At 53.4% G+C, this 25,461-nt stretch overlaps 8 protein-coding genes across 8 annotated transcripts; 4 read left to right on the forward strand and 4 right to left on the reverse strand.

Annotated features, from left to right (window-relative positions):
• Positions 1-93: 93 nt before the first annotated feature.
• On the forward strand, positions 94-1,216 carry A1O3_01062 (uncharacterized protein; the record flags this gene model as incomplete). The annotated part of the gene is made up of 2 exons (XM_007731210.1): positions 94-196; positions 288-1,216. 2 exons carry the CDS (start codon positions 94-96, stop codon positions 1,214-1,216), a joined length of 1,032 nt encoding a protein of 343 aa, XP_007729400.1.
• Positions 1,217-1,705: 489 nt separating this feature from the next.
• A1O3_01063 (uncharacterized protein) lies at positions 1,706-2,296 on the reverse strand (the record flags this gene model as incomplete). The annotated part of the gene is made up of 1 exon (XM_007731211.1): positions 1,706-2,296. One exon carries the CDS (start codon positions 2,294-2,296, stop codon positions 1,706-1,708), a length of 591 nt encoding a protein of 196 aa, XP_007729401.1.
• A 357-nt stretch (positions 2,297-2,653) lies between these two features.
• On the reverse strand, positions 2,654-6,091 carry A1O3_01064 (uncharacterized protein; the record flags this gene model as incomplete). The annotated part of the gene is made up of 1 exon (XM_007731212.1): positions 2,654-6,091. The coding sequence occupies one exon, from the start codon at positions 6,089-6,091 to the stop codon at positions 2,654-2,656; it is 3,438 nt and encodes a 1,145-aa protein (XP_007729402.1).
• A 1,235-nt stretch (positions 6,092-7,326) lies between these two features.
• On the forward strand, positions 7,327-8,510 carry A1O3_01065 (uncharacterized protein; the record flags this gene model as incomplete). The annotated part of the gene is made up of 2 exons (XM_007731213.1): positions 7,327-7,845; positions 7,968-8,510. The coding sequence occupies 2 exons, from the start codon at positions 7,327-7,329 to the stop codon at positions 8,508-8,510; spliced, it is 1,062 nt and encodes a 353-aa protein (XP_007729403.1).
• Positions 8,511-8,729: 219 nt separating this feature from the next.
• On the reverse strand, positions 8,730-10,255 carry A1O3_01066 (uncharacterized protein; the record flags this gene model as incomplete). The annotated part of the gene is made up of 3 exons (XM_007731214.1): positions 8,730-9,344; positions 9,426-9,921; positions 9,978-10,255. The coding sequence occupies 3 exons, from the start codon at positions 10,253-10,255 to the stop codon at positions 8,730-8,732; spliced, it is 1,389 nt and encodes a 462-aa protein (XP_007729404.1).
• Positions 10,256-11,377: 1,122 nt separating this feature from the next.
• On the forward strand, positions 11,378-13,074 carry A1O3_01067 (uncharacterized protein; the record flags this gene model as incomplete). Its single annotated transcript, XM_007731215.1, has 3 exons — positions 11,378-12,146; positions 12,199-12,524; positions 12,598-13,074. 3 exons carry the CDS (start codon positions 11,378-11,380, stop codon positions 13,072-13,074), a joined length of 1,572 nt encoding a protein of 523 aa, XP_007729405.1.
• Positions 13,075-15,895: 2,821 nt separating this feature from the next.
• A1O3_01068 (Ca2+-transporting ATPase) lies at positions 15,896-19,654 on the forward strand (the record flags this gene model as incomplete). The annotated part of the gene is made up of 2 exons (XM_007731216.1): positions 15,896-16,720; positions 16,772-19,654. 2 exons carry the CDS (start codon positions 15,896-15,898, stop codon positions 19,652-19,654), a joined length of 3,708 nt encoding a protein of 1,235 aa, XP_007729406.1.
• A 1,517-nt stretch (positions 19,655-21,171) lies between these two features.
• A1O3_01069 (uncharacterized protein) lies at positions 21,172-23,521 on the reverse strand (the record flags this gene model as incomplete). The annotated part of the gene is made up of 2 exons (XM_007731217.1): positions 21,172-22,764; positions 22,823-23,521. 2 exons carry the CDS (start codon positions 23,519-23,521, stop codon positions 21,172-21,174), a joined length of 2,292 nt encoding a protein of 763 aa, XP_007729407.1.
• Between the last annotated feature and the right edge of the window lie 1,940 nt (positions 23,522-25,461).

The raw sequence follows: 25,461 nt of genomic DNA on the forward strand, positions 1-25,461 counted from the left end.
TCCACCGCAAACGTCCTCGGCGAGAAACTGGCGGCGAATGCACCAGCCGACAGTTACGAAAACTAAGCACATGAACTCCAGTTTGCCATGAAAATGGCCCTTGCCGCGTCTCCTCCACCTGCAGTACTATCAGATCCGGCTCATCAGGTTATGAGCGATGCACTCGACGAAGAGATCGTACAAGTCAGAGCCGAAAGTAAGCCCCAAGCCCCATACCACCCGAGCCACCGAGCCCCAGCCCCTGTAGGGCATAGGTAGAGAGACTGACACATTTCGACAATGTCCAGTCCAAGCCCTTACCAAGCGTCGCAAACTGCTTGCCTCGTCTCTACTCTCGTCGACGGAAGTCCAAACTCGACTGTCCCATTTTCGAGACACTGCCGACCCCATCGCCACCTCCCCAGACCTCACCCCTCTTCTTGAGTCCGCCAAAACACACTCCCAATACAACATACACCGCCTTGCCTTCGGTGCGACAGCTTTCCCTTTTCACGACCCCAGTCCCGAGTTGCAGAGCAAGAACCCCCTGTTAGGAATCCGCATCGACATATGCGATCGCACCGGCCGTTACGACGACCCTTACTATCTGTTCTGTGTAAGGGCTGGAGATCGTGGGACGCAAGACCTCCGCATCCATCGGCACACGATCCCTGCGTTGGTACCGCTGCAGGACTATGAGAAGACGTACTTGCCGCTTGCGGACGAGGGGTACGGAAGTTCAGAGGACTCTTTAGCGGTCGACGATAACCCAGAAGTGAGGACACAGGATCTGCATGGGCTTGTGGAGCGAGTCCGACACGACCTGGTTTCGTGGAGACTGAGACAGGAAACGATCGAGTTGCTGCGCGAGGAGCTTGAGATACCGCCTGCACGACTCCCGTCCAGCGAGAGCCCCAGGAACGTGGACATCGGGTCCGAAGCGGAAGACGGGGACAGCGACGACGAAGATGACCATGAGCAGATTGGGAGGTTCGGTGTGCGAGAGGTATCCTCCGTGAGCGTCGACGCCCGTCAAGTTCGAATCGTCTGGGCCGATGGACGTGTAGGTCGACTCAGGATCTCAGATCAAGGCAGCATAGAAAAGGCCGTGGTCATTGGCCGCGATGACCGTGTACGAGACCAAGAGAGGATATTGACGGATGGAAGTCCCAGGCTTCGCGATCTGATCAAGTGTTTGGAAAGGGTGGAAAGGCGTTCGTCACGGAGAGGGAAATGAGCACGAGACCAGAAGGATGAGGATGACTGTAGTCGTATACTGACGAAACGAAGAGTACCCCTGTACTCTTAGGGTGGGTGCCAGAATTAATGGCGATTTATTCGAATACTACTTCGATAGTATGAGAAAACCTCCAGCTCTACCTAGGAATATCTTTCTAATATATTGGATATGCTCTACAGCTTCCTAGAGTAGACATTCGATTTTGATCAGGGAGCCGCCTTTTAAGCCGCGTCTATTTCGACACCCAGCCTAAACCCCGAATCGTGCAGGCCTTATGGGTGGACATGACAAGCACAATGTTTCTACGATCTCATGGCTGTTAATTTCCTGAATCAGGACCTCTCTCGTACACGACGACAACGAAATGCTCAACAAAGGTTGACCAGTGAGACTAAGCTACCTTGGGTATGCACTTGCTATACCGCCACTAATGCCATCCTAGCCTCCAAGGAACAGTCTGGTTATCTTGTTTCGCGAGGCTCGCTATCAGGTTCGTGATACCTTGTGCATTGCAGTGAGCCTCTTCGCACTCTTGATCTCGGTCTCCACCTCCTGGTGTTGCCGAAGAATCTGCTTCATTTTATGGTCGATGGCGAAGGTAGTTTTACGTCGCTCATCGGGACTCATCTCCTTTCCTTTCAACTCTTCCTTTGTGTGGGCTATGGCAAGCGCTTCGTTGAGCAATCTTTTCTCGCGTTGCTGCGCCACCTCCAGGGAACATTCAGCTGCTTGCAGTTCGCAACGGACTTCCTTTCCGACGTGATACGAGCTGATTCGATTTATTTTCTTGGGCGTGGTGCTCGATCTGTTGGAAATTGTGGATCGGTGGGAAACTAGCCGTTGGTTTTCTGCCACGCTTTCGACAACATCAGTGACGACTTGGAGGGTCTTGGGGCCCGTGTGTAAAATGACCTTGTGAACAATGTCTTCCTTGGCCATTCCTTGTACTAAAAGATCGACAATCTTCCAATAAGCAGGCAAGGGTACCTCGTGGTCGCAGACATTGATGGTCGGCATAGAGTCCCAGTTGCGTGAAGGGGCGGTCACAACCCAAAACGAGTCAAGGTTGGAGGACATTGCCATCGCGGTCTGCTGAGGGTAGGGACGGCACACCAGAGGATTTCAGAAGTTGGCAGAAGGGATGCTAGGATCCGTGCGAGTGCGATTTCGATTGACAAGTACATGCTGACCTTTTGTTGCTGGTTTCTTTGTCCCTAGTCCGGGCTCGATGCTGCAGACGTGACACTACTAGATTCGCAGGGTGTCCGAGACAAAGAAGGATCATGGAGTACCTCGCTTTGTAGTCCTGGAGGCTAATGACAAAAAAAGAGGGAGTAGCGCTTCGGGGATTTGATGGCCGCTAAAGTGCTGTAGAAGTCGCAACGTATCGCATATCTGAGGGCTTTCATGATCGAATCCTGATGTTCATCTGCATCAAAACACTGCGTATTTCCAATCTTTTGCTGTTAGCCGCGCAATCGCAAGGGGCCCGGCTTCGGCTGCCCACTCCAGGGCTGTTTTGCCGTCCTCATTTTCATCATGATCATCAAGCTGAGCACCTTTTGCAAGCAGCAACAACACAGTTTTCACACATCCTAGCCCTGGCCAGAAGAGGAAACGCTTGTCAAGTAACTTCATCTGCTCTTCATAGTCTTGAGGATCATCACGGCCAAATGGGGTCGCGGTCGAACGAACACCGCATTGGTTTTCGCTGTCCCCTAATGCCCATGACAACGTGGTTCGCCCACTTTTGTCTGTGACATGTACAGAGGCATTCCGCTCAAGCAGTAGCTGTACCATAGATTCAGGCCCCCTTTTAATTGCCAATAGTAATGCTGTCATCCCGGCATTGTCGGTGGCCTCGATATTAGCACCTTTCTCGAGTAGTAAATGTACTATCTCCGGGCTGTAACGGCCAGCGGCCCATAGCAAGGCTGTCATGCTGGTATTGTCGATAGCCTTGAGATTAGCCCCTTTGTCGAGCAGTAGCTTTACCGTCGGTTTATTTGCCATTTCAGCGGCCCGTAGCAAGGCTGTCTTGCCGGTTTTGTCGATAGCCTCGATATTAGCACCTTTCTCGAGTAGTAGCTTCATAACAGTCTCTCGCCCGTTTGTAGCAGCCCACACTACGGCTGTCGTAATGTGGGTGGCATTGGTGACGGCGGCCTTGTCGAACAGTAACTGAACAACTGCACCGTGCCCTTGCTCGGCGGCGTATATTAGTGGCGTGCGGTCATTATTGGCCTTCAAGCCGATGTCGATGTCGTCAGCTGCCAATAAGACATCCACCACATCCGCGTAGCCCTTCTCAGCTGCTAGGGACAAGGCAGTTCGGCCTTTACGGGCTTTTTGGTTGACATCAACATCTGCAAATGTCAGAAGAGCCTGGACGGCATCTCGACTGCCAGTAGCTGATGCAGCCAAAAGAGGATATTGATATCGTTCAGTGAGAGACCCCGGGAAGTTTCCCGTCAAGCCGTAACGGTACGCTGTGGTGATCAGCCTCGCAAAATTTTTCTCCGACAGGATGTATAACAGGCTGGCACACGGAGTGTGGCGACGGATCTCGTACCGCTCGAGCAGGTTACTTATCTTGATCCAGGTGCCAAGATCAAACCCTCTCAAGAAGTCGTCTTGTGAAATTGCCACCGCCGCTTCATTGGAATGATATAACACATGTTGGCTTGCGTAGTCAAGGAAGGGAAATTTATCTGCCAAATCCTGTCTGAGACTTTTCGCGATATCGGTAGATGCGAGTGCAGGTATCTGACCAGGCGAAACACAACTCGAAACGTCGACCTGCAGATAATTCTGACAGCATTCCTTCAGTTTATCATGGCTCTGACTGTTCAAGTCATTCCCAAGCTCGGGCCACAGCTCGCACAAGCCGTTGTCTTTGATGAGAAAATCCCGGACTGATTCGTGGATAAACTGGACCGTTGGCTTTTTGGATTTGGTGAGTTCGGCCAACCCTTTGGAGGAACTGAGCACAAAAAGATTCATATAGTTGACGGTGGTGTACTCAGGGTCCCACTCGGCTATGCTCTGAGGCTTGAGGCCAGCCACCATTGCGTAGTAGAATTCTTCCTGCCTCAGGGGTCGTTTCGCAAACAGGATCCATTGGAGACAGAGCAACAAGTCGGTCATGTTGGTACGGTCCTTCCTCAAGATGTCTCTGAAAAGGTCGCTGAGCCCCGGTGGTATTTCCTGGAGTCTTTCTTTGATGGCAAAGATGCGGCCACGGCGAAATTCTTCATTCAAGATGTTGATGACCAGGACCGCCCACATGAAGACGCCATTTGCTTTCTCGCGTATCTGTGCTCTCACTTCCTCAATGGACTCTCCGGTTCCGGCTCGCAGGTGGCTCTGTATGTACTTTGTCAAATCCTCCCCGTGACCGGCTTCGTTTTCCAATGTCAACTGCCGACCATTCCGAATGTCGATGGTCGGATAATGACGGCTGGCGAAGCATATGTAGAGCTGACATCCGTTGTCAAGAGCCTTCTGCCCCAATTCTTCAAAGAAAACAACCATATCTTGAACTTGCTGCTCGTCACACTCATCGAGTGCGTCAATGAAGCATTTCAGCCGTCGTTGCCCAAGTTTCGCTACAGCGGCTGACAAAAGCTCACATAGTAGGTCGACCGTCCACAAAGGAGTTTGGTTTTGATACTCTGAGGAAGGATGAAGGCTGTCCAAAACCTTCCGCAACTCTGCGTCTTTCTTCAAGAGCTGAAATAGCAAAGCTCGATACATACCAACCGTCGACTTTTCAAGCTCGTCTCCACGAGCATTGAAAAAGAAGGACAAGATGATCTCACCCTCGGGAGTGTTCTTTGCAGCACACGCATGAGCGAACTTGATCAGAGTCGACTTTCCAGCTCCAGGTTTGCCATTGATCCACAAGAATCCACGATGTTCGTGAAGCTTTTGGGGGTTTGTCCAATCTGCGTAAGCAGGGTGTTTCAGTAGCCACTCGCACGTCTTAGGATGAGCCGTTTTGATCGTGGAGCGTCGTGAATCCATCTGATCAAACCCCAGAGAATCCACCAAACTCTCTCGTCGCCCGTGTAGCGAGATTTTGTCCGGATTACTGGAAGTTGATTTGGTGTCATGTCCGATCCTGTCCAGCTGACGGCGGTAGGACTTACAGATCTCGTCTTTCAGCCGAACCATAGCTTTCTCCTCCTCACCATAGATAGGAGACATGGACACATCAAATATACCCAGTCGACAATACGCCTTGTCTTCTATCCTCTTGGTGTACCTGTTCTCTGACCACCGCATCTTCTCATCAGGACTGAAATCAGACAGTGGAGAGCCACGGAGAGCCGCGACTGGGATCCGTGTTATCTCGTGGATCTCCCGCTCAAGCGAAGTTTTGTCGCCTAGCAGGTCTCCGTCTCGTGAATAGAACTCGACTTGTCTCGGAGCAATGAGTTCTTGAAGCGTCCACCCCCGCGTAAACCATTTACTTTTGCGGAAGGCGGATTCCCATACCCGCCCATTTTGTTCACTGTCCCGTTTCCGACTCGAAACATCCGATAGATACACGTAGCATCTTACGGCACGTTTATACCATTGGAACATTGAGACGATCGCTTCTGCGAGCTCGGTATGATTTGCTTTATCAATGCAGCATGTGTCCACCCAGAAATATTGAAGTCCATCCTTCTTGGACTGCTGCTCAATGAACCGAAGCTTATTGTAACCTTTTTTGCTCTTGCCAGATCCGTTTTCGAGATCGGCCAAAGTAACCTCGTCGTCATCCGTTCCCCAAGTATGTGAAAGGATCGAGTAGCTGGGAATGTCTTCAATCAAGTTCCTGGTCAGGCTCAGCCGACCATGACTGTCACTTTGCAACAGCCGCATCGCGTCGACACTGTTCTTGACACGTTCAGGGTATTCCTTGGGGAGGATACGGCACGATGGCTTGCATTACTGATGCATCTTTGACACATGTGTTCATGCGAAATAGGCTGCGGTGAAGGAGTTTGTTGACGGAGGGGAGGTTATGTCAGAGAGACCAAGGATGAAGGCGTCTCGCAATCGCCCCGATTGTGTGAAAGTATGAGTAGACACGGTTTCTGGGTGTCAGAAATTGACATATCTGTAGGAGGCTCTTGCAGGCACTCGTTTCGGTTCAGCAGCCAGATTGAGGCAGATGAATATGAAAGGCAGGTTGAAGAATGCGCAGCGGTCAGGCAGCAGTGTGGCTTAGAGGGCGGCGGTGGCAGCTTTTTAGCGAACGACGCCCGACCAGATTGGCTGGAGAAGCAAGTTGCAACTGCTCAGCCATGCAAGCCAGTGCCGAGAACCATCGTATTAAAGGACTGGCCACACAATCTCAGTATTGTTGGTAATTCCTACTCCTCCGCCTGCCTATCAAACAGACGCTGAAATCTCACGCACTCGTTGGCCGACCGATCCCTGTGTCGCATCCAAAAGCCTTGTGGTGTAGGTGTTTTTCAAGTTCATGGGCAATCTTTTCTGGGACGACGTCCGCCTCCAGGCCATAATCAGTCTCGGTGATCTGAGTTGAATATTTTATACTGTACCATATTGAACCCAGCGACTGATCCGAGAGTTATCTTTCCCATACTAGACCTGGACTCTTGGAAAACACATCAGAGGTCGAGCTTCCCGATGCGATCGTTCCACTGCTTGAATACCATACTAGGTCAGGTTCAGCTTTGACCTTGAATACTGATTGCTTTATCACGGCATGCATGGCTACGGGAACGACGTTGTCGAGCCATTTATCTGTGTGCTGTTCGTATCGTCGTTGTAGTCGAGGTGGAGAGGTAATCGAGCGTGGACGGCCAAATCTTTCTCTTCCGTCAATGCTCCGTAATAATAGTTCGGCAATTCCGTCGCCGTCGCCGTCGCCGCCTCTTCTGCCGCCGGCCGCTTCCTCCATACAATCATATCGACTCCACTATTGATGAGCAACGATCTACGGTCTACGGTATCTATCCACGTCGCCTCGTCAGAGGATAGATAGATACACATAATTCCTTGAGTAGCCAACCCAGTGATTACGGCGTGTGGCACTGTCGCTGTCGCTGTTTATATTAATATCATCATTTCTGTCCAAGTGGAAAACCATGTCCGAATCTCTGAAGCACGTCGAGATCCAACAGCCCCTGCTGAACAGCATCCCGGCGCACCTCGTCCCGCACTTTGAACCGACATATGTCCAGTACTACAACAAATACAGCGCCGGCCGGCTCGCCACGCACCAAGTCCCCATTGAGTCTTATCGAGCCGATCCGCTGAAGTACACGATCGCCTATGGCCGTGACCGCGTGCCCGACGAGGGAGTCAAGATGACGGACCAGAAATGTCCCGTTGACGGCGGCGAGATCACGGTGAGGGTTTACGAACGTGATTCTGATTCCGATTCCGCCTCTGGAAGGAGCTCGACCCCAGCCCAGGCACCTAGACCGGTGTATATCAACTACCACGGCGGCGGCTGGGTGTTTGGAGGGTTGCCGACCGACTTTGACTTCTGCAAGAGGATCGTGCGCGCCTTGGACTGTGTCGTCTTCGATGTCGATTACCGTCTGTCACCCGAGTACAAGTATCCCATTCCGGTTGACGACTGTGTCACTGCTCTCCACTGGGTGCGTTTTGTCTTTCCCTTTATCTCTACAGTGATAACGAAAAGCGTCGGTCGTCGGTTAACGTTAATGTTGACGTTTGATGTTTATATTGATGTTGATGTTAATTACTGGGGACACTTCAGATCCGAACCCACAAGAAAGATGAGTTCAATCTCGACCTCAATCGCGTCGCCGTCGGTGGCTGCTCGGCCGGAGGCCATCTGAGTGCAGTCGTCGCCCACATCTGTCGAGACGCGGGCATCCCGCTCGCTCTCCAAATCCTCTCTGTGCCGGTCACCGACCTGCACGTCTTCAGTCGCGAGGGCTCTATTCGACCAGACCAGCCCTACCCGTCCTACAAGGACCTAGCCGACACGCAGCCCCTCCCGCTGGAGCGCATGGAGTATTTCCACAAGGCCTTTCTGGGATCCCCACGGCCGGAGCACTTGGAGAATGACTGGAAGGTGTCGCCCATCCTGGCGCCCAACTTTACAGGCCTCGCGCCTGCGCTGGTCCTGACGGCCGAGATGGACGTGTTGAGGGACGAGGGCGAAGCGTATGGGGCAAAGATGAAGGAGGCCGGCTGCGAGGTCGACTTAATCCGATTCAAGGGGGCGCCGCACACTTTTATGCAATTGGATGGCGAGTTGAATTCATCCCCTCTTCCATCAATGTTTGATCACTGACTTGTTCTACAGCAATCCTCGACTGCGGGAAACAATATAACGACGTCGTACTGGCAGCACTTAAGAAGGCTCTACAACTGTGAGGGGACCTGTATGACTGGGACGAGATTTTGGTTTGGATCGGGACCAGGAAGTCTAACCAGTTGCCAGCCACCTACCAGCCAGCTTAAATGGTAGAATCCTATATAGATGTAGCCAGGTTTTTCAATTCTGCCTGACTTAGATTTCAAGCTCCAGCTCAGTCCGATACTGGATGACGAAACCGTCAACAGCCTTTACAAGCAAGTCGATGTCTTGCATGGTTGTGCCCAACAAGAGACTGATCATGCCTCTTTCTGCGATCCAATACCCTCTTTCAATGCACCAAAACCAAAAGAGCCTCTTGAGCTCAGGTACCGAATGCTTGTCAAGGTCTTCCGTCCGCAGGGGTGGCATACCATGGCGCAGAAAGTGAATGGTCATCACCGCACCGACCCCAGTGATGACCATCTTGGTACCCTTTGCGATTGCTTGTAGCTTGATGCGAAGAGAGTCGCCCAGAGCATTGAGCTCGAGGTTGGCCTGAGGGGTGTAAACTTGGGATAAACCAGCATAACCCGCCGCCATCGTCAGCGTGTTGTTGTTGAAGGTGCCAGAATGGGGTAAAGCAGAGCTCTGACGCGGGTCGTATGTCTGGAGAAGTTCTGTTCGGCCACCAAAGGCCCCGATTGCCAAACCGCCCCCAATGTATTTTCCCAGAGTGGTCAGATCAGGTTGGAGATCATATTTGCCCTGGAGGCCGGAGGGATACAGCCGTGATGTCATGACTTCGTCGAGGACAAACAAAGCTCCATGCTAGATATGGGTATGAGTGATGGCTCGATTCAAAGGAGTTTGATGAGCATGAAGAAGAGCATAGGTTCTGCTTTGACTTACTTTTGCGGCAAGCGACTGAACCGACCGGAGGAAACTGATTTCGCCAGGCAAGCAGCCTCCAGCGCCTTGCATGGCTTCGACGATGACGGCAGCGATATCGTCATGCGTTTCAAACAGTGATTCAAGATGCTCTCGGTCGTTGTATGTTCCGAGGATCCAATAGCCAGGGTCGACGGTGTTTTCACTGACCCCATGGGCAAACCCCAGAACGCCGCCGTGATAGCCGCCATTGAAGGCAACGACTTTCCGCTTGCCTGTCACCTTCCGAGCAACACTGAGAGCATATAGATTGGCCTCTGTTCCGGAGTTGCAGAAGCGAAGATGCTCGATGGATGGGAATCTCGAGCACAGAAGAGATGCAAGTTTGGCCTCTTGGAGGTTGTGGGCACCCAGATTGACGCCATGCTGGTCAAAGGCAGAGAAGAGAGCGTCGCGAATGATCTCGTTGGAATGCCCGTATAGCCCAGCTGTCATTTCGCCGATAAAATCTAAATATCTAAGTTGGTTCGGTTAGCTAGGTAGAAGGATGCAAGGGCGTGTGTGTTCTCATACTCGTGGCCATCCACATCCCACAGACGGTTCCCCTTGCCATTTCCCATGCAGAGTGGAAACGGTCTGTTGTAGAGCACTGATCTAGTATTACCCCCGGGCATGAATTCCGAGGCTGCCTTATGAGCTGCTTCGGATGCTGGGTTTTTCAGGGTATAGGAGATTTCGGCCGTCGCCAACTCTTTGTTGAGCGTCAGTCCCATCTTTGTACTCTGTGCTCCATTGAGAGCAATGGTGCCACCGGTAGACGAGGCTTTGGTGGTGGCCGTGATCTCTGTCATTGTGGGAGGTGGTCACCACCTACACAATATCAGGTGTCAATCAACTATAGCTAGTGCTGGGTATGGATGAGGACGCACAAAGAGCTCAACTGCCTTTAAGTCGACCACAAGGTAAGTCCATTCCCACAGTCCGCCCTACCTTATCGAGAGTCGAGACGGCAAAGCCGCCGACGGAACCGCGTCTCCGCGGGAAGTGCTGTCGGTTAGTACATTCTGAGTAAAACAGATGGGCACCTAATGGGTGTAATGGTGTGCTCGATCAGGCTCAGGCCATAATTAGAGCATGGACGTCAAGATGTGTTCGGGCGGGACGAGATGCGGCATTCCGTGAAAAATGAGGCGGAGATGCCGGCACACAATCGGCGGCGATAAGGCTTTTCCTGCGCCCCATCTCAGTCTGCCGTCTTCCACCTCCGTCGCAGCCGCGCTGCCTTCCATTGTCATGTCCGACAGCAACACTCCAACAAGTTCCAGTCCCGGCGGCCATCGAGTTTTAAAAGTCAGGAAAAGGACAGAGCAGCGAACGGCGCTTGCGTGTACTTTCTGCAGGTAAGAGTTGGTTGTTGGCTAGGTCTTTGACAGCATTAACAATATACTGACTGATCGGATCGGTTCGCAGGCAACGGAAAGTACGGTGTACGGGCGAATGGCCACAATGTCGCAACTGCAGAGCCAAGAACCGAGACTGTGTCTATCCAGGACAAAAGCAGAACCCATCTGTCGCTCCTGTGTCGAACACGGTTGAAGCGAGCGATACAAACAATGGTCCAGACGTCCAGTAAGAGAGGCCCCTTGACCATCTTCAAGACAGACAATACCCTTGAATGGCGAATAACTTTTCCATCTAGATTGCCTTCATCACAGTTACGAAGATCCGCCCTCGCCTTCTTTCGTGACAACTATGCCACCAGTCTCCTATGCTTCCTGCCACCACAGCAATTGGTCGACGACCCGGTAGGGGACCAACTGCCGCTGCCGCTGTTGCTATGTATCCTTGCGCTGACATCGAGGTAAGACTATCCATATCTCCCGAGAGAGGGAAGGCTAATCATCCTCAGATTCCTTCCAGATTGCACATCTTTACCTGCAAATGGAACAGCTTGTATCTATGACTATGCGGAGATGGCTAAGAGAGAGGTCGACAACCCGAGCGTATTCAATCAGCCCTCGATCACAAGCATCCAATGCTGTCTGATCCTATGCGTCGTCGAGGTCGGCCATGGTCTTGAGCATCAAGCTTGGTTGCGCGTAGGTCATGCTGCCCGCCTCGCTCAGCTCGCTCGGCTGCACAAAGAAGACCTGGATGAAACATCCTTCGTATGGGGCAGTCCCCGACCAGTTTTGGTTCCAACCGAACTTGAAGTTCGCCGCCGAACCTTTTGGTGCATGTACTGCCTGGACAGGCTGTTGGCCAACGGTCGTGACCGGATTGCCACCTTCGCCGTCGAAGATATCACCACCCGCCTACCTCAGCCCGACGAGGACTTCATATTCGGTCGCGAGCGCAGGACAGGCCGGTTGACAGATGCGCCGCCTGTGGATGCGACAGATGTTGCTACCGGGTCTGCGAGCTTGTTCTCCTACACAATCCGCATTATCAACATACTGGGTAATATTGTGCTATGGCATGGGCGGGGTGGGCGTCGTCGCGATACTCGCTGCCCGTGGCTAGCGGACGCGCCCTTCTCACGCTACGCGAATAGTCTTGCCTCATGGAAAGAGAGTCTTCCAAGATATTGGGATTATAGGCCTCGGAACCTTCCTCTTGTCGTTGCCGCCGGTCAAGGAAAGCTCTGGTCGCTCATGTTCATGTTTTATTTTCAAGCCAAAACATACCTGTACCGAGAGTATGCCCCTTTCACCCCTTCCAGAGACTATGACCCCGCCGCTGGTGAGTGTCTATTGAGATGTGTATATCATGCCCGGTCGCTAACATCTGCCAGGACCTTCAGACGGAACACCTCTGCTTCCGGCTGATTGCGTACCGCCCCAGACTTGGTGGCGAGACTATACCATCACCTTGGTAGAAAGTGCAAACTCGGCGGCCGACCTGTACACACGAATGCATGATCTCGACCTCGCACCTTCGGCATATCCTTTTGCTGGTCTCGGCTTGTTCACAGCCGCCAGCATCCACGCAATTTTCACCACCTTCGAATGGAACAGCCTGAAGCCTGTCGTATCACGATCCAAGGCGAGATCGAATCTAGCCGTGAGCATGCGCGCATTTAACTCTTTAGGACAATATTGGGACCTTCCTGTGTACTGGGTATGTTCATTCAGTGGATGTCATGTTTTCCGAGGGAAAGGCCTACGACTGATACGAGACGGGAGGATCACAGATTCGCCAGATTTCGCTCTACTACAAACTCAACTATCTCACCCATCTGTCTTTCACAGGTGGCGCAGAGAGCATAACCGCCTTGAGAATGAACATCCAGGAGGTCAGGGACGGTGTCATGAACTATCTCCGTCAGATCGGCCCCAAGGACCGATCGTCACGCCTGCTGAACCTCAAGCCGACGTTTGATTTTGAGGGCTGGCTGGTCGCCATCGAATCCGACTCGACGAGAAACAGCTTACAACCACAGGAGGAGCCCCGACCAGAACAATCGAGACCGGTTACGAACGTGGAGAACGCCATTGCCCCTGTAGCTGCCGACACAACCTCGATCACGGTCTCGGGCTCACGCATGGAGCAACAGCAGCCTCTCCGGATGGAAGACCTGCCCTTCGAGGAGCTGCTTCGAACAGCAGCCTTTTTGCCCTCGGATGGCTGGGATGACCTGAGCCTCGAAGCCGCGTACTGGGACTTATAGCTCTGCTTTATGAATGATATCTGAGCTACGATCATGATCTCATACAGGGTATGTAATATGTACACATAAGCCCAATTAGAGCCGTCCTTCTTTTTTCCTCATCTACTTCCTCAGTTCTCAGTTCTCCTTCTCCTCTCTGCTTCTTCAGTTTTCTCCTCTGCGAAGCGCGAGAGAGGCAGTGATGCAAGCCACTTCCATCCTCAGGCCATCTACTCCTATCACTGACGCCGCCACTTCTTGGTCGGAAATAGCGTTCCCTTTGACAATCGCGTATGATTTACTACTGTATGGTCGGAATCGACTTTCACGATGATCTTCAAACGCTACATCTCTTTCATTCAGAGTTTCCCCGAACACGCCGTGGTTAATAGCAGATGCAGGGTTCCGAAGACATGACATGTGCTGGTAAAGAAGGGGTGTGGGGTCAGATGGGCTTTGTGGCCAGGATGCAGGCTGGCACAGGGAAGGTGAAGGCAAGTAACTTGCATCTTCTTTTCCGGCACCAGCTTTCGCATCATCACCATCACTGGCCATGGTAGGTTGATTCTTGACGCATGGATTGTCTCTCTTCATGCACATGATACGTCCAAATCCTTCGTGGGTGATTGGATCCTCCACAGCGGTGTGCAGGCACTGAGGGCGAATTGCACAAGAACACTTCTTTGGCTATGCTGCCTACAAGTTCCTCACGTACGAAACTCGTGAGAGCCGCGCGTTCTGCAACTGCTGGTGAGACAATTCACCACATGCGTGAGACCAGAGCTTGCCATGCTTTGGAGTAGACGGAGCAGCCTTCAAGGGGAGAGCGGAGCTGGACGCGTGGGAGTGTTGGCTGCCCTCATAAGATCAACGAGTTCTACAGACCAAAGCCCCGCCGCCATGGTGGTGCATACTCAAGGCCTGTGTCTCGAGGGACATAATTTGCCTAGAACTCACAGCAGATGTACAGCCTAGCGCGGCTGTGCTGGAGATTTGGCAGTGCTCAGGACTCGCATGTCAGTGCCGAGAGTTCTCCCACAGATACACGCAACTATACCGAACGAATTATGATGGTTTGGCCGCTCGAGACGACGTATATTTCTTTGCAAGAATGCAGGCAGAAGCTGAAAAACTTGACGAGATGGAGAGCTTTTGAGTTGTTCGGTGGATATCGAATGAGGCGGAGTAACCCCTTAACCTCCTACAGAAGAAGAGGGGTCGCCATAGTCTTGCGGTTGGAAATTCGATGCCACAGCCCCTGTGTACCCAAGTTCGAGAACGTAACCAGGGTGGACGGCGCCTTGACCGATTGTAGAATGACTGCCGGCCTGTAGGCACGGCGTTCAGCTCCGTATGAGGCAGGGAGGAGCGAGAAAGACCACGACTAGGGCTTGACTTCGCCTCCAAGGCGCTTTCCGGACAGAAGAATGGATGGATGCCAGGTGGTGGAACTTTGCCCAGCCGATCGATACTTCTGGCTCCGCCACAATGGGGTGGCAAGGCTGGAGGAGGGGGGATCACGTGACTGATAGAGATGTGGCTGGCCCTTTTGTGGCTGGTGCCTCGTGTGGCTGAGCGAGGCGGAGGGCGCAGAGAGGCGAGAGTGGCATCTCATCTCCCTCTTTCCTTCACAACCCAAATCATCCAGCTCGCCGCTCGTTCTTCTCTTCAGCCTGCGCAATCAATGTTCGACGGAGTCGCCTAGCGTCCTGCGACCGGTTGACGTGAAGCCTGCCTACGGGGAAGACGCTGTGGATGACGAGAAGAAGATCACGATCGAGGGCCCAACCACCAAAGTAGGGTGAACATGACAAGATCCAAGAGTTGTTGAGGTCAACCAGACGAAGCCAAGGAGTAATGTCCGGTTTGGCCAAGACCAACTAAAGACGGTGGCCAGACTCTAGCAACTCTTGTTGTCAGAGTGATATCTTGGAAGACTTTTGGGGACTTGGTGGCGACACAGGATCCAACATAGAGTTATATGCCAGTAAGTTGATTTTGGTGATGCTTGCAAGGACTAATGGACAATGGTCGTCGAAGTGTTTGCCCCGCAAGAAAGCCCTCAAAAATGGCCTGAGGCTCCAGGGGTAGCTCTCTGGACCAAGCCTCAGCCCCGATCATATCACGACCGGGGGCTCGAATCATAGGTGTAGGTCCTCCGTACTCCGTACCACAGTGCAATCAAGTGTGAACGACAGGCAACATGCCATGAAACCACTGGATCTGCGATCAGACTCCACACAAGACGGAAATCTCAACCTCTGATCTCTGCAGGTGGGCGCCTACTTCAAACCCCAACCTCGACATGCATGTGTCACTGCGGATGGGTGGTTGCCCAGGCTGGAACTGCCTGCACAGCCTCCTTCACCCCTCCACTCCGAGACGCCCGTTCCAGCATTCGTGCATGGCAATATGGATCTCCAGCAGAACAGGTCTTCGTTATCATGGCCGTGTTCGATATTCATATCCCTCGCAGCTGCCTTGTGGTTGCCTTGTCCCCCAAAATTCTCCCTTGATCTTAACTCCTCGATTCAAAAAGCAGTTCTCGCAAGGCTGAAAACAGAGTCCACGTCCACGGCCAGCCCCATGAATTAAACACCCGAGAACTGTCCAGGCAGCACGTCAAGACCATCACGGCAAACATGGCGGGCCAAAATCTTGGGGCGCCTAAGATTACCCTCGAGACATCGGTAAGCCCATGTCTATAACGTTCTCGACTTGCACGGATTTACTGTGTTTCAAGGCTTTCCTGGTTCTGATCTGGTGACTACAGAACCTATTCGATCACCCTGAAGCAGTTTCACCGACTTCAACCACGCCAGGTCTCCGAAGGGGCTACAGCATGTCCACACCGCCTCAGACCGCAGTGGACGAAGGCTCGTATTTGTCTCCGACCTCTCCCGAACACAAATACGCCTATGACGGGTCGACCTTGAATTCAAGGTCAGGCTCTATCCAGTCAGGCGACGCCACAACCCGATATCGATCGAATTCAGGCATCTCGGCAGCTTCCAGCGTCACTGTCTACTCCAAGTCAAGCCTTGAATTCGAACCTCCGGATGAGGCCTTGAAGCCCGATCAAGGCAATGAGAAGGACTTCCATGTCCAGAACAATCCCTTTCCTTTCTCACCCGGTCAGCTCAACAAGCTCCTTCACCCGAAATCGCTTTCTGCATACAAAGCCCTCGGCGGCATGAAAGGCCTAGAGAAGGGACTGCGAACCAGCATCACCGCGGGGATCTCCATAGATGAAACTCATCTCGACGGACAAGTATCATTCGAGGAAGCGACTGCTGCTGGGGCAAAGAGCGCCTTCTCGGACATTGCTCTGAGCCAACAAACGTCGGTCACCGCAGCGGCTGCTTCAGATTCGACAAAGCACTTCGTGGACCGGCTTCGCGTGTTTGGAGACAACCGCCTCCCTGACCGGAAACCTGCAGGAATATTGCTGCTGATTTGGCGGGCTTACAACGACAAGATTCTCATCCTCCTCACCGGAGCCGCCGTGGTTTCCTTGGCCCTGGGTATCTATGAGAGCGTGACAGGCGAATCGGGCGTCGACTGGGTAGAAGGAGTTGCGATCTGCGTAGCTATCCTCATCGTCGTTAGCGTGGGCGCGGTGAATGACTGGCAGAAGGAACGACAGTTCGTGAAACTCAACAAGCGAGTAAGTTGTGCGATTTTGTCTTGTCCCGTCCTGTCCTGACAGCTCCGCTAGAAAGATGATCGGGAAGTCAAAGTCGTCCGATCCGGCAAGTCCATCCAAATCTCGGTCCACGACATCATGGTCGGAGATGTTCTTCACCTTGAACCGGGCGATGCGGTCCCGGCTGATGGGATCTTCATCTCTGGGCATGGCATCAAATGCGACGAATCTTCCGCAACCGGGGAATCGGACCAGATGAAGAAGACCCAGGGCGAGGAAGTCTGGCAGCGGATCCAAGACGGCACCGCCACCTCCAAACTAGACCCTTTCATCATCAGCGGCTCGAAAGTCCTGGAGGGCGTTGGGACATACCTCGTGACCAGTGTCGGCACCAACAGCTCCTACGGCAAGATCCTGATGAGCCTGCAGACCGAAAACGAGCCAACGCCGCTGCAGGTCAAACTCGGCAGGCTGGCCAACTGGATTGGTGGTCTCGGCTCGGCTGCTGCTGGGCTGCTCTTTATGATTTTGTTGATCAAGTTCCTCGCCCACCTGTCGGGGGACTCTCGCCCTGGGGCGGCCAAGGCACAGGAGTTTTTGGACATCTTGATCGTGGCCATCACTGTCATCGTGGTCGCTGTCCCCGAGGGCCTCCCCTTGGCGGTGACTCTGGCATTGGCCTTTGCCACGACCAGGATGTTGAAAGAGAACAATCTTGTCCGAGTGCTCCGCGCGTGTGAGACCATGGGCAATGCGACCACCATCTGTTCCGACAAGACTGGCACCCTGACTCAAAACAAGATGACCGTCGTGGCCGGAGCCGTGGGTCTGAACGAGAAGTTGGCCGCCTCTCGCCCGGAGGAAGACTCCGATGTGAGTCGTCCGGCCATCATGTTCGGAAGACTGGGTGCCAATGTCAAGGAACTGCTCCGACTTTCCGTCACTCTCAACAGCACGGCCTTCGAAGGCGAGGAAAAGGGCGTGGCCACGTTCATCGGGTCCAAGACTGAGGTGGCGCTTCTCACCCTCGCAAAGGAGCATTTTGGCCTGGACGGCCTGGCAGCCGAACGATCGAACTACAAGATCAAGCAGCTTATCCCATTCGACTCCGCCAGGAAATGCATGGGCATTGTGGTCAAGGTCGGCGATGGATACCGACTGCTGGTCAAGGGGGCGGCCGAAATCATGCTTGCACGCGCTACCAAGGCCATTTCCAACATCTACGACCACCAGTACGAAGTGATCGATCTGATGGAAGACGACAAGGAGACTCTTGCCGCCACCATCGAAGACTACGCCCAGCACTCTCTCCGCACCATCGGTATGCTGTACAAGGACTACCCACAATGGCCTCCCGCCGGTGCGAAGGTGCTTGAGGAAGACGGCCGGCTGGCTGACTTCAACGACATCTTCCACGACATGACTTGGGTAGGCGTGGTCGGGATCCATGACCCGCTCCGTGAGGGCGTGATCGAGGCGGTCGCACAGTGCCAACGTTCCGGTGTGGTGGTTCGCATGGTCACGGGCGACAACATGACGACGGCGCGGGCGATTGCGAGCGACTGTGGCATCCTCGTCGAGAACCAAGACTGCGTGGTCATGGAAGGCCCGAAGTTCAGACAGCTTTCACCGCAGGCCATGGACGAGATGCTTCCCAAGTTGCGCGTGCTGGCACGCTCGTCGCCCGAGGACAAACGCATCCTCGTCGGCCGGCTCCGGCACCTGGGCGAGACGGTGGCGGTGACGGGCGATGGGACCAACGACGGGCCTGCGCTGAAGCTGGCGGACGTCGGCTTCAGCATGGGCATTGCCGGGACGGAGGTGGCCAAGGAAGCGTCGTCCATCATCCTGCTCGACGACAATTTCTCGTCCATCATCACGGCGCTGATGTGGGGGCGGGCGGTCAACGACGCGGTCAAGAAATTCCTGCAGTTCCAGATCACTGTCAACATCACCGCCGTGGTCTTGACCTTCGTGTCGGCCGTGTCCAATGACGGCAACCACTCAGTGCTTTCGGCGGTGCAGCTTCTCTGGGTCAACCTGATCATGGACACTTTGGCGGCGCTGGCACTCGCGACGGACGCGCCGACCAAGAAGATCCTCGACCGGCCACCACAGCCGAAATCGGAGCCGCTCATCACCATCAACATGTGGAAGATGATCGTGGGCCAGGCTGTATACCAACTCGTCGTGACCTTCGTGCTGTACTTCGCCGGCATGACCATCTTCGGCTACGATGCGGCGCAGCGCAGCCAACTCGACACTGTCGTCTTCAACTCATTCGTGTGGATGCAGATCTTCAACCAGGTCAACAACCGCCGACTGGACAACAAGTTCAACATCTTTGAGGGCATCCACCGCAACTACTGGTTTTTAGCCATCAACTGCCTCATGGTCGCCGGGCAGATCATGATCATCTTTGTCGGCGGCCGTGCCTTCAGTGTCACCCACCTTACCGGTGCCCAGTGGGCCATCTCGATACTCACCGCTCTGCCTTGTCTGCTTTGGGCTATCCTCGTCAGATGTTTCCCCGACGCCTGGTTCGGCCTGGTCTTCAACGCCACCGTGAATGGCATGGCGATTGTCCTCCGCCCACTCTGGCGCCTAGTCCGATTGATCTTCCATCCGGTTGCACAAGCGTTCCGCGCTGTGTCTCGTGTGTCGAAGCGCACTATGTACAAGCTGTCCGGCAAGAAGATCGACGAGGACAGAGCCACCGACGACGACGAAGACGACGACCAGCATACTCAAATCCGAGACGAGGAGCGCCTGTCCACCAGATTGACCAACAGCAAGTCCGGCACTGTTGATGAAATCCCTGGCATGTCCTCTGGGACCGCGACGACCAAGGCCACTCCGAAGCCTAGTATGGGCGCCCACAGCTTCCACGACGCTCCTGCTTCCGCCTCGAACATGATGCCTGTGCCGTCGGTCTCAGTGACCGGACCCAGCTGAATTATCTGTTGGTCTGCGACTTTATTCGCTCGTCTGCACCTAGACCCTGGGATGACAAAATGGCCGACTTTAGTCTCTCGTATGATGTTGAAGAAGGGGGATTTGTGCCAAATTGTCCGCAACTCGTCAGGTTCAGGCTCGGAAATGCACACATATTCAACAATGGAAGCATCGCAAAAAGCAAAATTAATGCATTCAACAGTCAAAGAACCCAGGGTCCACGTGGGCATCCCACGAGTCTCTAAGACATACAGTAACCGCTATGGCTGCCGGCCGCGGTCATCCTGAACTACAGCATCGAGCCGCTTGGAGAAATGTTCAATTCGCCCAGGGCTGCTGGCGCCGCTGCCGCTGAAGATCAAGATCCAGGAGCTCTATGGCTTTTGGGTTTTGGTCTTTGGGTTTTGGCCTTCGAATGTCATCGTCTTTCGAACCAGGCCCATATCAATCCACATACGTTGCTACAATACAGTACGATGACGGCGGTTCTTGAAACCACCCGTTAAGACTGCCTCATCGCTCCAACTACGGTCGTGTCGTTCCTCGTAGTGGAAGGTTGGAGGGGCGAAATGGAAAGTGAAAGTGGGAATATACCGACAATGCACGGTCGACGGACGTCTCCCAACTTGAACCGCTGAAGAAGGTTGCTGGCTACTCTTTGGTGACTCCATCGCGTGACATGTTAGGAATCAGAGATCAGATATCAGATATCAGACATCAGCCGACCAGCAAACCACCTAAACCAACTATAGATTATAGCCCGTAATATCAGTTCAGTTCAATACGTTGTGATCTGTTATTCCTTGTATCCCTCTCATCCCTCCCTCTCTCTCTCCCTCTCTCTCTCCCTCTCTCTCTATATAACCATTAGAAGAGGCCAGCCATAATTTGAAATACTTGCCACGAACTTGCCATAATACGATTTATATTTATAGGCCTTGTTCATTAGCAAAGGGACCTAAGGGGAGCCGTGACTATACGGGGTACATACTCCGTACCTATCCATACGTCCATCAGCGCCGTACAGATCAAAGGACGGGGCTGGAAATGCCTCGGTGTTTAACAGGGTGCAAGACGAACTTCCACCAGCAAGCTCTCAATCCTATAGGACTCAGGACAGATTACACGACAAGTCAAATTTTCTTGAAGTCTTTAAGAAATCCATTTTTGACCTGTATAGGAAATCTCCATCAAGTGGTCCATCGCTTCATCTTCATCCTCATCCTCATATCCGTACCAACATCACACCACACCCCCGCTTCCCTCGACCGCTCCAACACGTAGGTCCAAAATAAATGGTGAAGGATGAAATGAGTACCGTAACCCTCCACTGCCGGCGCTCTTGCGCACCCAAAGACCCATTCCAACATCCAAATAGACGCCTGTCCCGCTATTCCATGATTGACGTAGTAGAAGTCTCGATAGACGACATAGATACAAAGAGGGCAATTATATTAATATATTTCGACATGTTGTTTTCTTGTTTGTCATTTGTCCAACCAACCGTTCAGACTTAGTTAGTTAGGCCTCTGTCGTTCCGGCCCTCCAGGAAACGGTGGAGGGGGTCCTATCGGAACACCCCCAGGACCCATTCCTGGACCACCGGGACCTTTTACGCCAGGACCTCCAGGGCCCCCGGGGCCTCCAGGGCCTTTTCCTGGAGGACCGCCGGGACCGCCGGGGCCTCCTGGACCGCCCTTTCCTGGAGGCGGACCCTTGGAGGCGAGAGCGCTCTTCTTCCTCAAGTTCTCGCCGAAGATCCACAACAGGATGGGAACGGGCATTCCAATGCCAATGGCGGCGAGCGCTAGGACGGTGTTACCCCAGCCGAACCCCAAAGCGTCATACATGGCAGGGGCGAAGAGAGGAAAGCCGAAGCCCGCTAGAGATCGAAGAATGGTGACTGCAGCCACGGCCGATGCAGCAAATCTGGCATAGGTGTCGACGAGATAAGTGGTGACACATTGGAAGGCGGCGATTGTACCGATGCCAAAGATGAAAGACCCAATGTTGGGGACGATCCAGTGCGTCTTGGCTTGAGCAGACCATCCATATGTGAAAAGACCGATGGGGACGAAGAACGAGAAGGGAATGACAACCGGCATACGGAATTCTGGTTTGCCTTGGTTTCGCTTGTCCTTGGCCTTGAGCTTCTGATAGACCTTGTCGCTGGTTTTGCCACAAAGCGGAGCGCCAATGAAGAAGCCGAGACCGAGGGAGATGTAGTTGAGGCCGGATACACCGACGCTTTCGCCATAAACGTTCATGTAGAGTTCCGGGAAGGTAGACAAGGCAAGGTAAAGGATACCGTAGGAGAAGGCCATGTAGAGAGCCAAGATCTGGACGATGGGTTGAGAGAACAGCATTCCAAAGGAACGGCCCATTGTAGCGACAATCTTCTTCCAGACAGGTTGGTCAACATCACCTTCACCTTCTGCGCGGTAGCGTTCGTCACCCGTCTTTTTGCGCAGCATCTTGGCCTTCTTGTGGAGGATGTACGGGGCGTAGGATTCGTTGAGCTTCCAAAATCCACCAAGAAGGATGAACACGTTGACGATGGAGGTGGCGTAGAACATCCATCGCCAGGTGGATTTTTCGGCTACCCAAGCTCCCACAATGGGACCGACAGCAGGTCCGAGGAGAGGGCCCATGGCATAAAGACCCATTGCCTTCCCGCGCTCTTCGGGCTTGAAGAGGTCGCCCAGTACACCACCACCGATGGCAAGTGGAGCGGAGCCTCCCAGACCAGCCAAGAAGCGGAAAGCCATCAGTTGTTGCTTGGTTTGGGCGAAGCCACAAGCGGTGTTGAATGCCAGGAACATCACGTTGGAGGATTGGAGGACGATGACACGTCCATAGAGTTCGGAGAGGGGACCCAGGATCATAGGGCCAATAGCATAGGCGAGAACGAAGATAGAGAGGACAATCTGCGACTCGATCTGATTCGTGATACCGAAGTCTTTTCGGATCTGAGGAAGCGCAGGAGCGACCATGGACGAGGCCAGAGGTGAGAGAAATGTGAATGAAGCTGTCAGAGCGGTCGCAGCCCACTTCTTTTTCGAAGGCCAGTTTTTGGGATTCAGGGGATCTTGGGGACCATTAAACCCGACCTAATGAGACCATTTAGTTAGCAGAGTGGTTTTTACAGGTCAGCAGGTTTGCACTCACCACATATTGATCACCAGGCTTCTCTTTGGGAAGGAAAGGCGTAGGAGTAGGCGGCCCATTTTGGGCTTCGATGTCGAACTTTGATGGATCCTTTTTGTCGGCCATGCCGTGGCCGTGGCCTTCATCACACGTGCACCACGATTCGTGCGAATGCTTGCTCTGTGCTCGATCCATGGGCGGGGTCATCAACCGGGAGAGCGGTCTCTTCTCATCACGGGGGTATGAATTATGCAGGGCGTTCATTGCCAAAGTTTCTTCAGATTGAGTAGGATAGCGAGGGACAGATTGGTCATATAAGGAGTCGTTGCTATTCAGGTAGCCCTCGGCAAGCAGCCTCTGGTTAGCAACAAAGTCGGGATTACGGTCGAGGTAGTTATCGTCGCTCACAACCCGGGAGTCACGGGTGTGGAAAGAGGGGGCATACGAGGCCATAGAGTCGGGTCTGTTTTGGGCGGATCGCATCGATCCCTGATCGTCGTAATGGCCGACGTGGTAGTCTCGGCTATCATCGTATAGAACAGCGAAGGTGATTTCACTGCTGGCGCGGTCGGAGCCAGGTGAGGGTTCGGCGGGTAGCGATCGATGCCGGTATGGTTCGGTCGAGTTGAGGCGTCGTAACGAGGGGAATCTCGAATTCATGGTAGGCTGTGAGAAGGGACGCAGCGTCTGGCCGCTGTTGCTCCCGGTGTCGTCCTCCATGCCTGCGGGATTCAATGCGGCGTCTGTTTCTGCGGACGGGAAGGCAGCGACTGTGGTCGGTCGATGTTGTTGCGGACGGAGGGCTTGGGCCGATGGAGGACGCGAGGAAGAGTCGTAGCCACTTGCGACTTCCCAGCTGTCCCAAGAGTTTGGAGCCGCCAGTGTGGTGGATGGTCAACGAGTGTGAAGGTGGTGGTGGACGAGCAATTACAACAACACAGCCGGGCCAGGGTCGACTAGACTGAGAGGCAGGCCCAGGTGTGAGTGAGGAAGCGAGCGATTGAGCGAGTGAATGTAAATGAGAAGGAGGAAGCAGCAGGTACTATAGTAAGTAGTCGGTCCGGGCAGGGAGCAGCAGGGAAGAAGGAGAAAAGGCCCCCAAGACCAGAAACAGATCCGCAAGAGGAGCGAGGAGGATGACGATCCCGAAACGGGGAGGAGGGAGAAGGATGGTGATGAGAGCGAGTGTGAGAGGAAGAAACCCGCTGTGGCCTGCGAGACGGGCTGATTTGGGAGCGAGCTGGGTTGGTGGACAAGGTCGAGTTGGTGCTTTGGAGCTGCGGGCCTTGGGTTGGGTTCCTGCTATGCGAGCTTAGTCCGGGAAGGGATTAGAGGCAAAGGAATGGGGATTATTAGGCTTAGGCACGCAGTCTTTACTTAGACCAGCATTTTTAGGCCCCGAGTCCGAGGCGGCGGGCGAGGCTTTACGACGTTGGTCTTGCTGTACGCCGTATTATTATTTCCAGTACGGAGTGCTCCATACCGTGCTGCGCCTTGGCTTTCGTTTTCGTTTTTGGGGGCGTTCTACCGTGGCTCGGATACGACAGGCCTACGGGCTGACCTTGCACAGCCCAGGGATGCTATAGACTAGTGGTGCCTACTTTGGGGACCATATGGCATAGGGTGCTGGGTAGTATGTGATACCTACTGTTACCTGCACACCAAACCCGCCACCACCGACTCGTTTGTACGCCGTACAAATGCCAGTGAGATAGGACCCCGACCGACACCTTGGGTACCTTCCCAGGTAGGCAGTGGCTTCCGGCTAGTGCTAATAGTCCTGACAGTAATGGCTACAGCTACCTTCATCAAGCATACTAGTACTCCGTACAGCAACTTGGTGACAGCATTACCATGAGGAGCACCCTTACCTACCTGGTAGGTACGGAGTACACAGTACGGATTGTGCGCAATAATACGGATACAGCAGGTTGAGATCAATATTACCCTGATACTTAAGGACCCCTGATAGGTGTTGTTTATTGATCCTGGGCATCGAGATGCACTAGGTACTAAGCACTGTTACCAGGGTGAACGAAGTGGGTATTGCTATCGCGCCATTTATCATCACCATCACCATCATCATCATCATCTGCCTAAAAAGAACACAGCTAAATCTGTGTCGCCGTGACCGTGACCGTGATTGTGATTCCGACAGCCAAATGCAACGACAAACAATGCGAGTGGCAAGACTGTGCTGCAGCAATATACAAATACATACCCGTTGGCCTAAAATTACCTTTTGCGTTCACCCTTTTTCCGCGTGAAGTGAAGGCAGTGAGGACAACGGAGAGAAATCATCCACATACCGATACCGTATTATTATTTTCAGCCAAGGCAGACCAACTACTAGCCTTAAGCAGGCCTAGGAGAGCTACGATCCCAGGGGTTGCAGTGATTATTGGTTATTGTGGCCATCCAGCAAGATTGAAGGTCAGCCGGTGCCCGCAGGGCCTCCCAGTACCTCCAATGGGCACGCTCGACTGGGCTGCCTGTTGCTAAAACGAGTCCGTAGCGTGTTTGGCTAGTGGCAAAGGCCCTGTAAATGGCAGGCAGGCTACGCTGTAAGAAGGGCAGAAGATTAAAAGCCTAAAAGACGTGCCCCGCTGTGCCGCAATCTTGATCCTTGTCTGGCGGCAGGGGGTTTCACTGCCCATGTC

The sequence above is a fragment of the Capronia epimyces genome (genome assembly GCF_000585565.1).
Source record: "Capronia epimyces CBS 606.96 chromosome Unknown aczIQ-supercont1.1, whole genome shotgun sequence".
NCBI classification, from domain to species: Eukaryota; Fungi; Ascomycota; class Eurotiomycetes; order Chaetothyriales; family Herpotrichiellaceae; genus Capronia; species Capronia epimyces.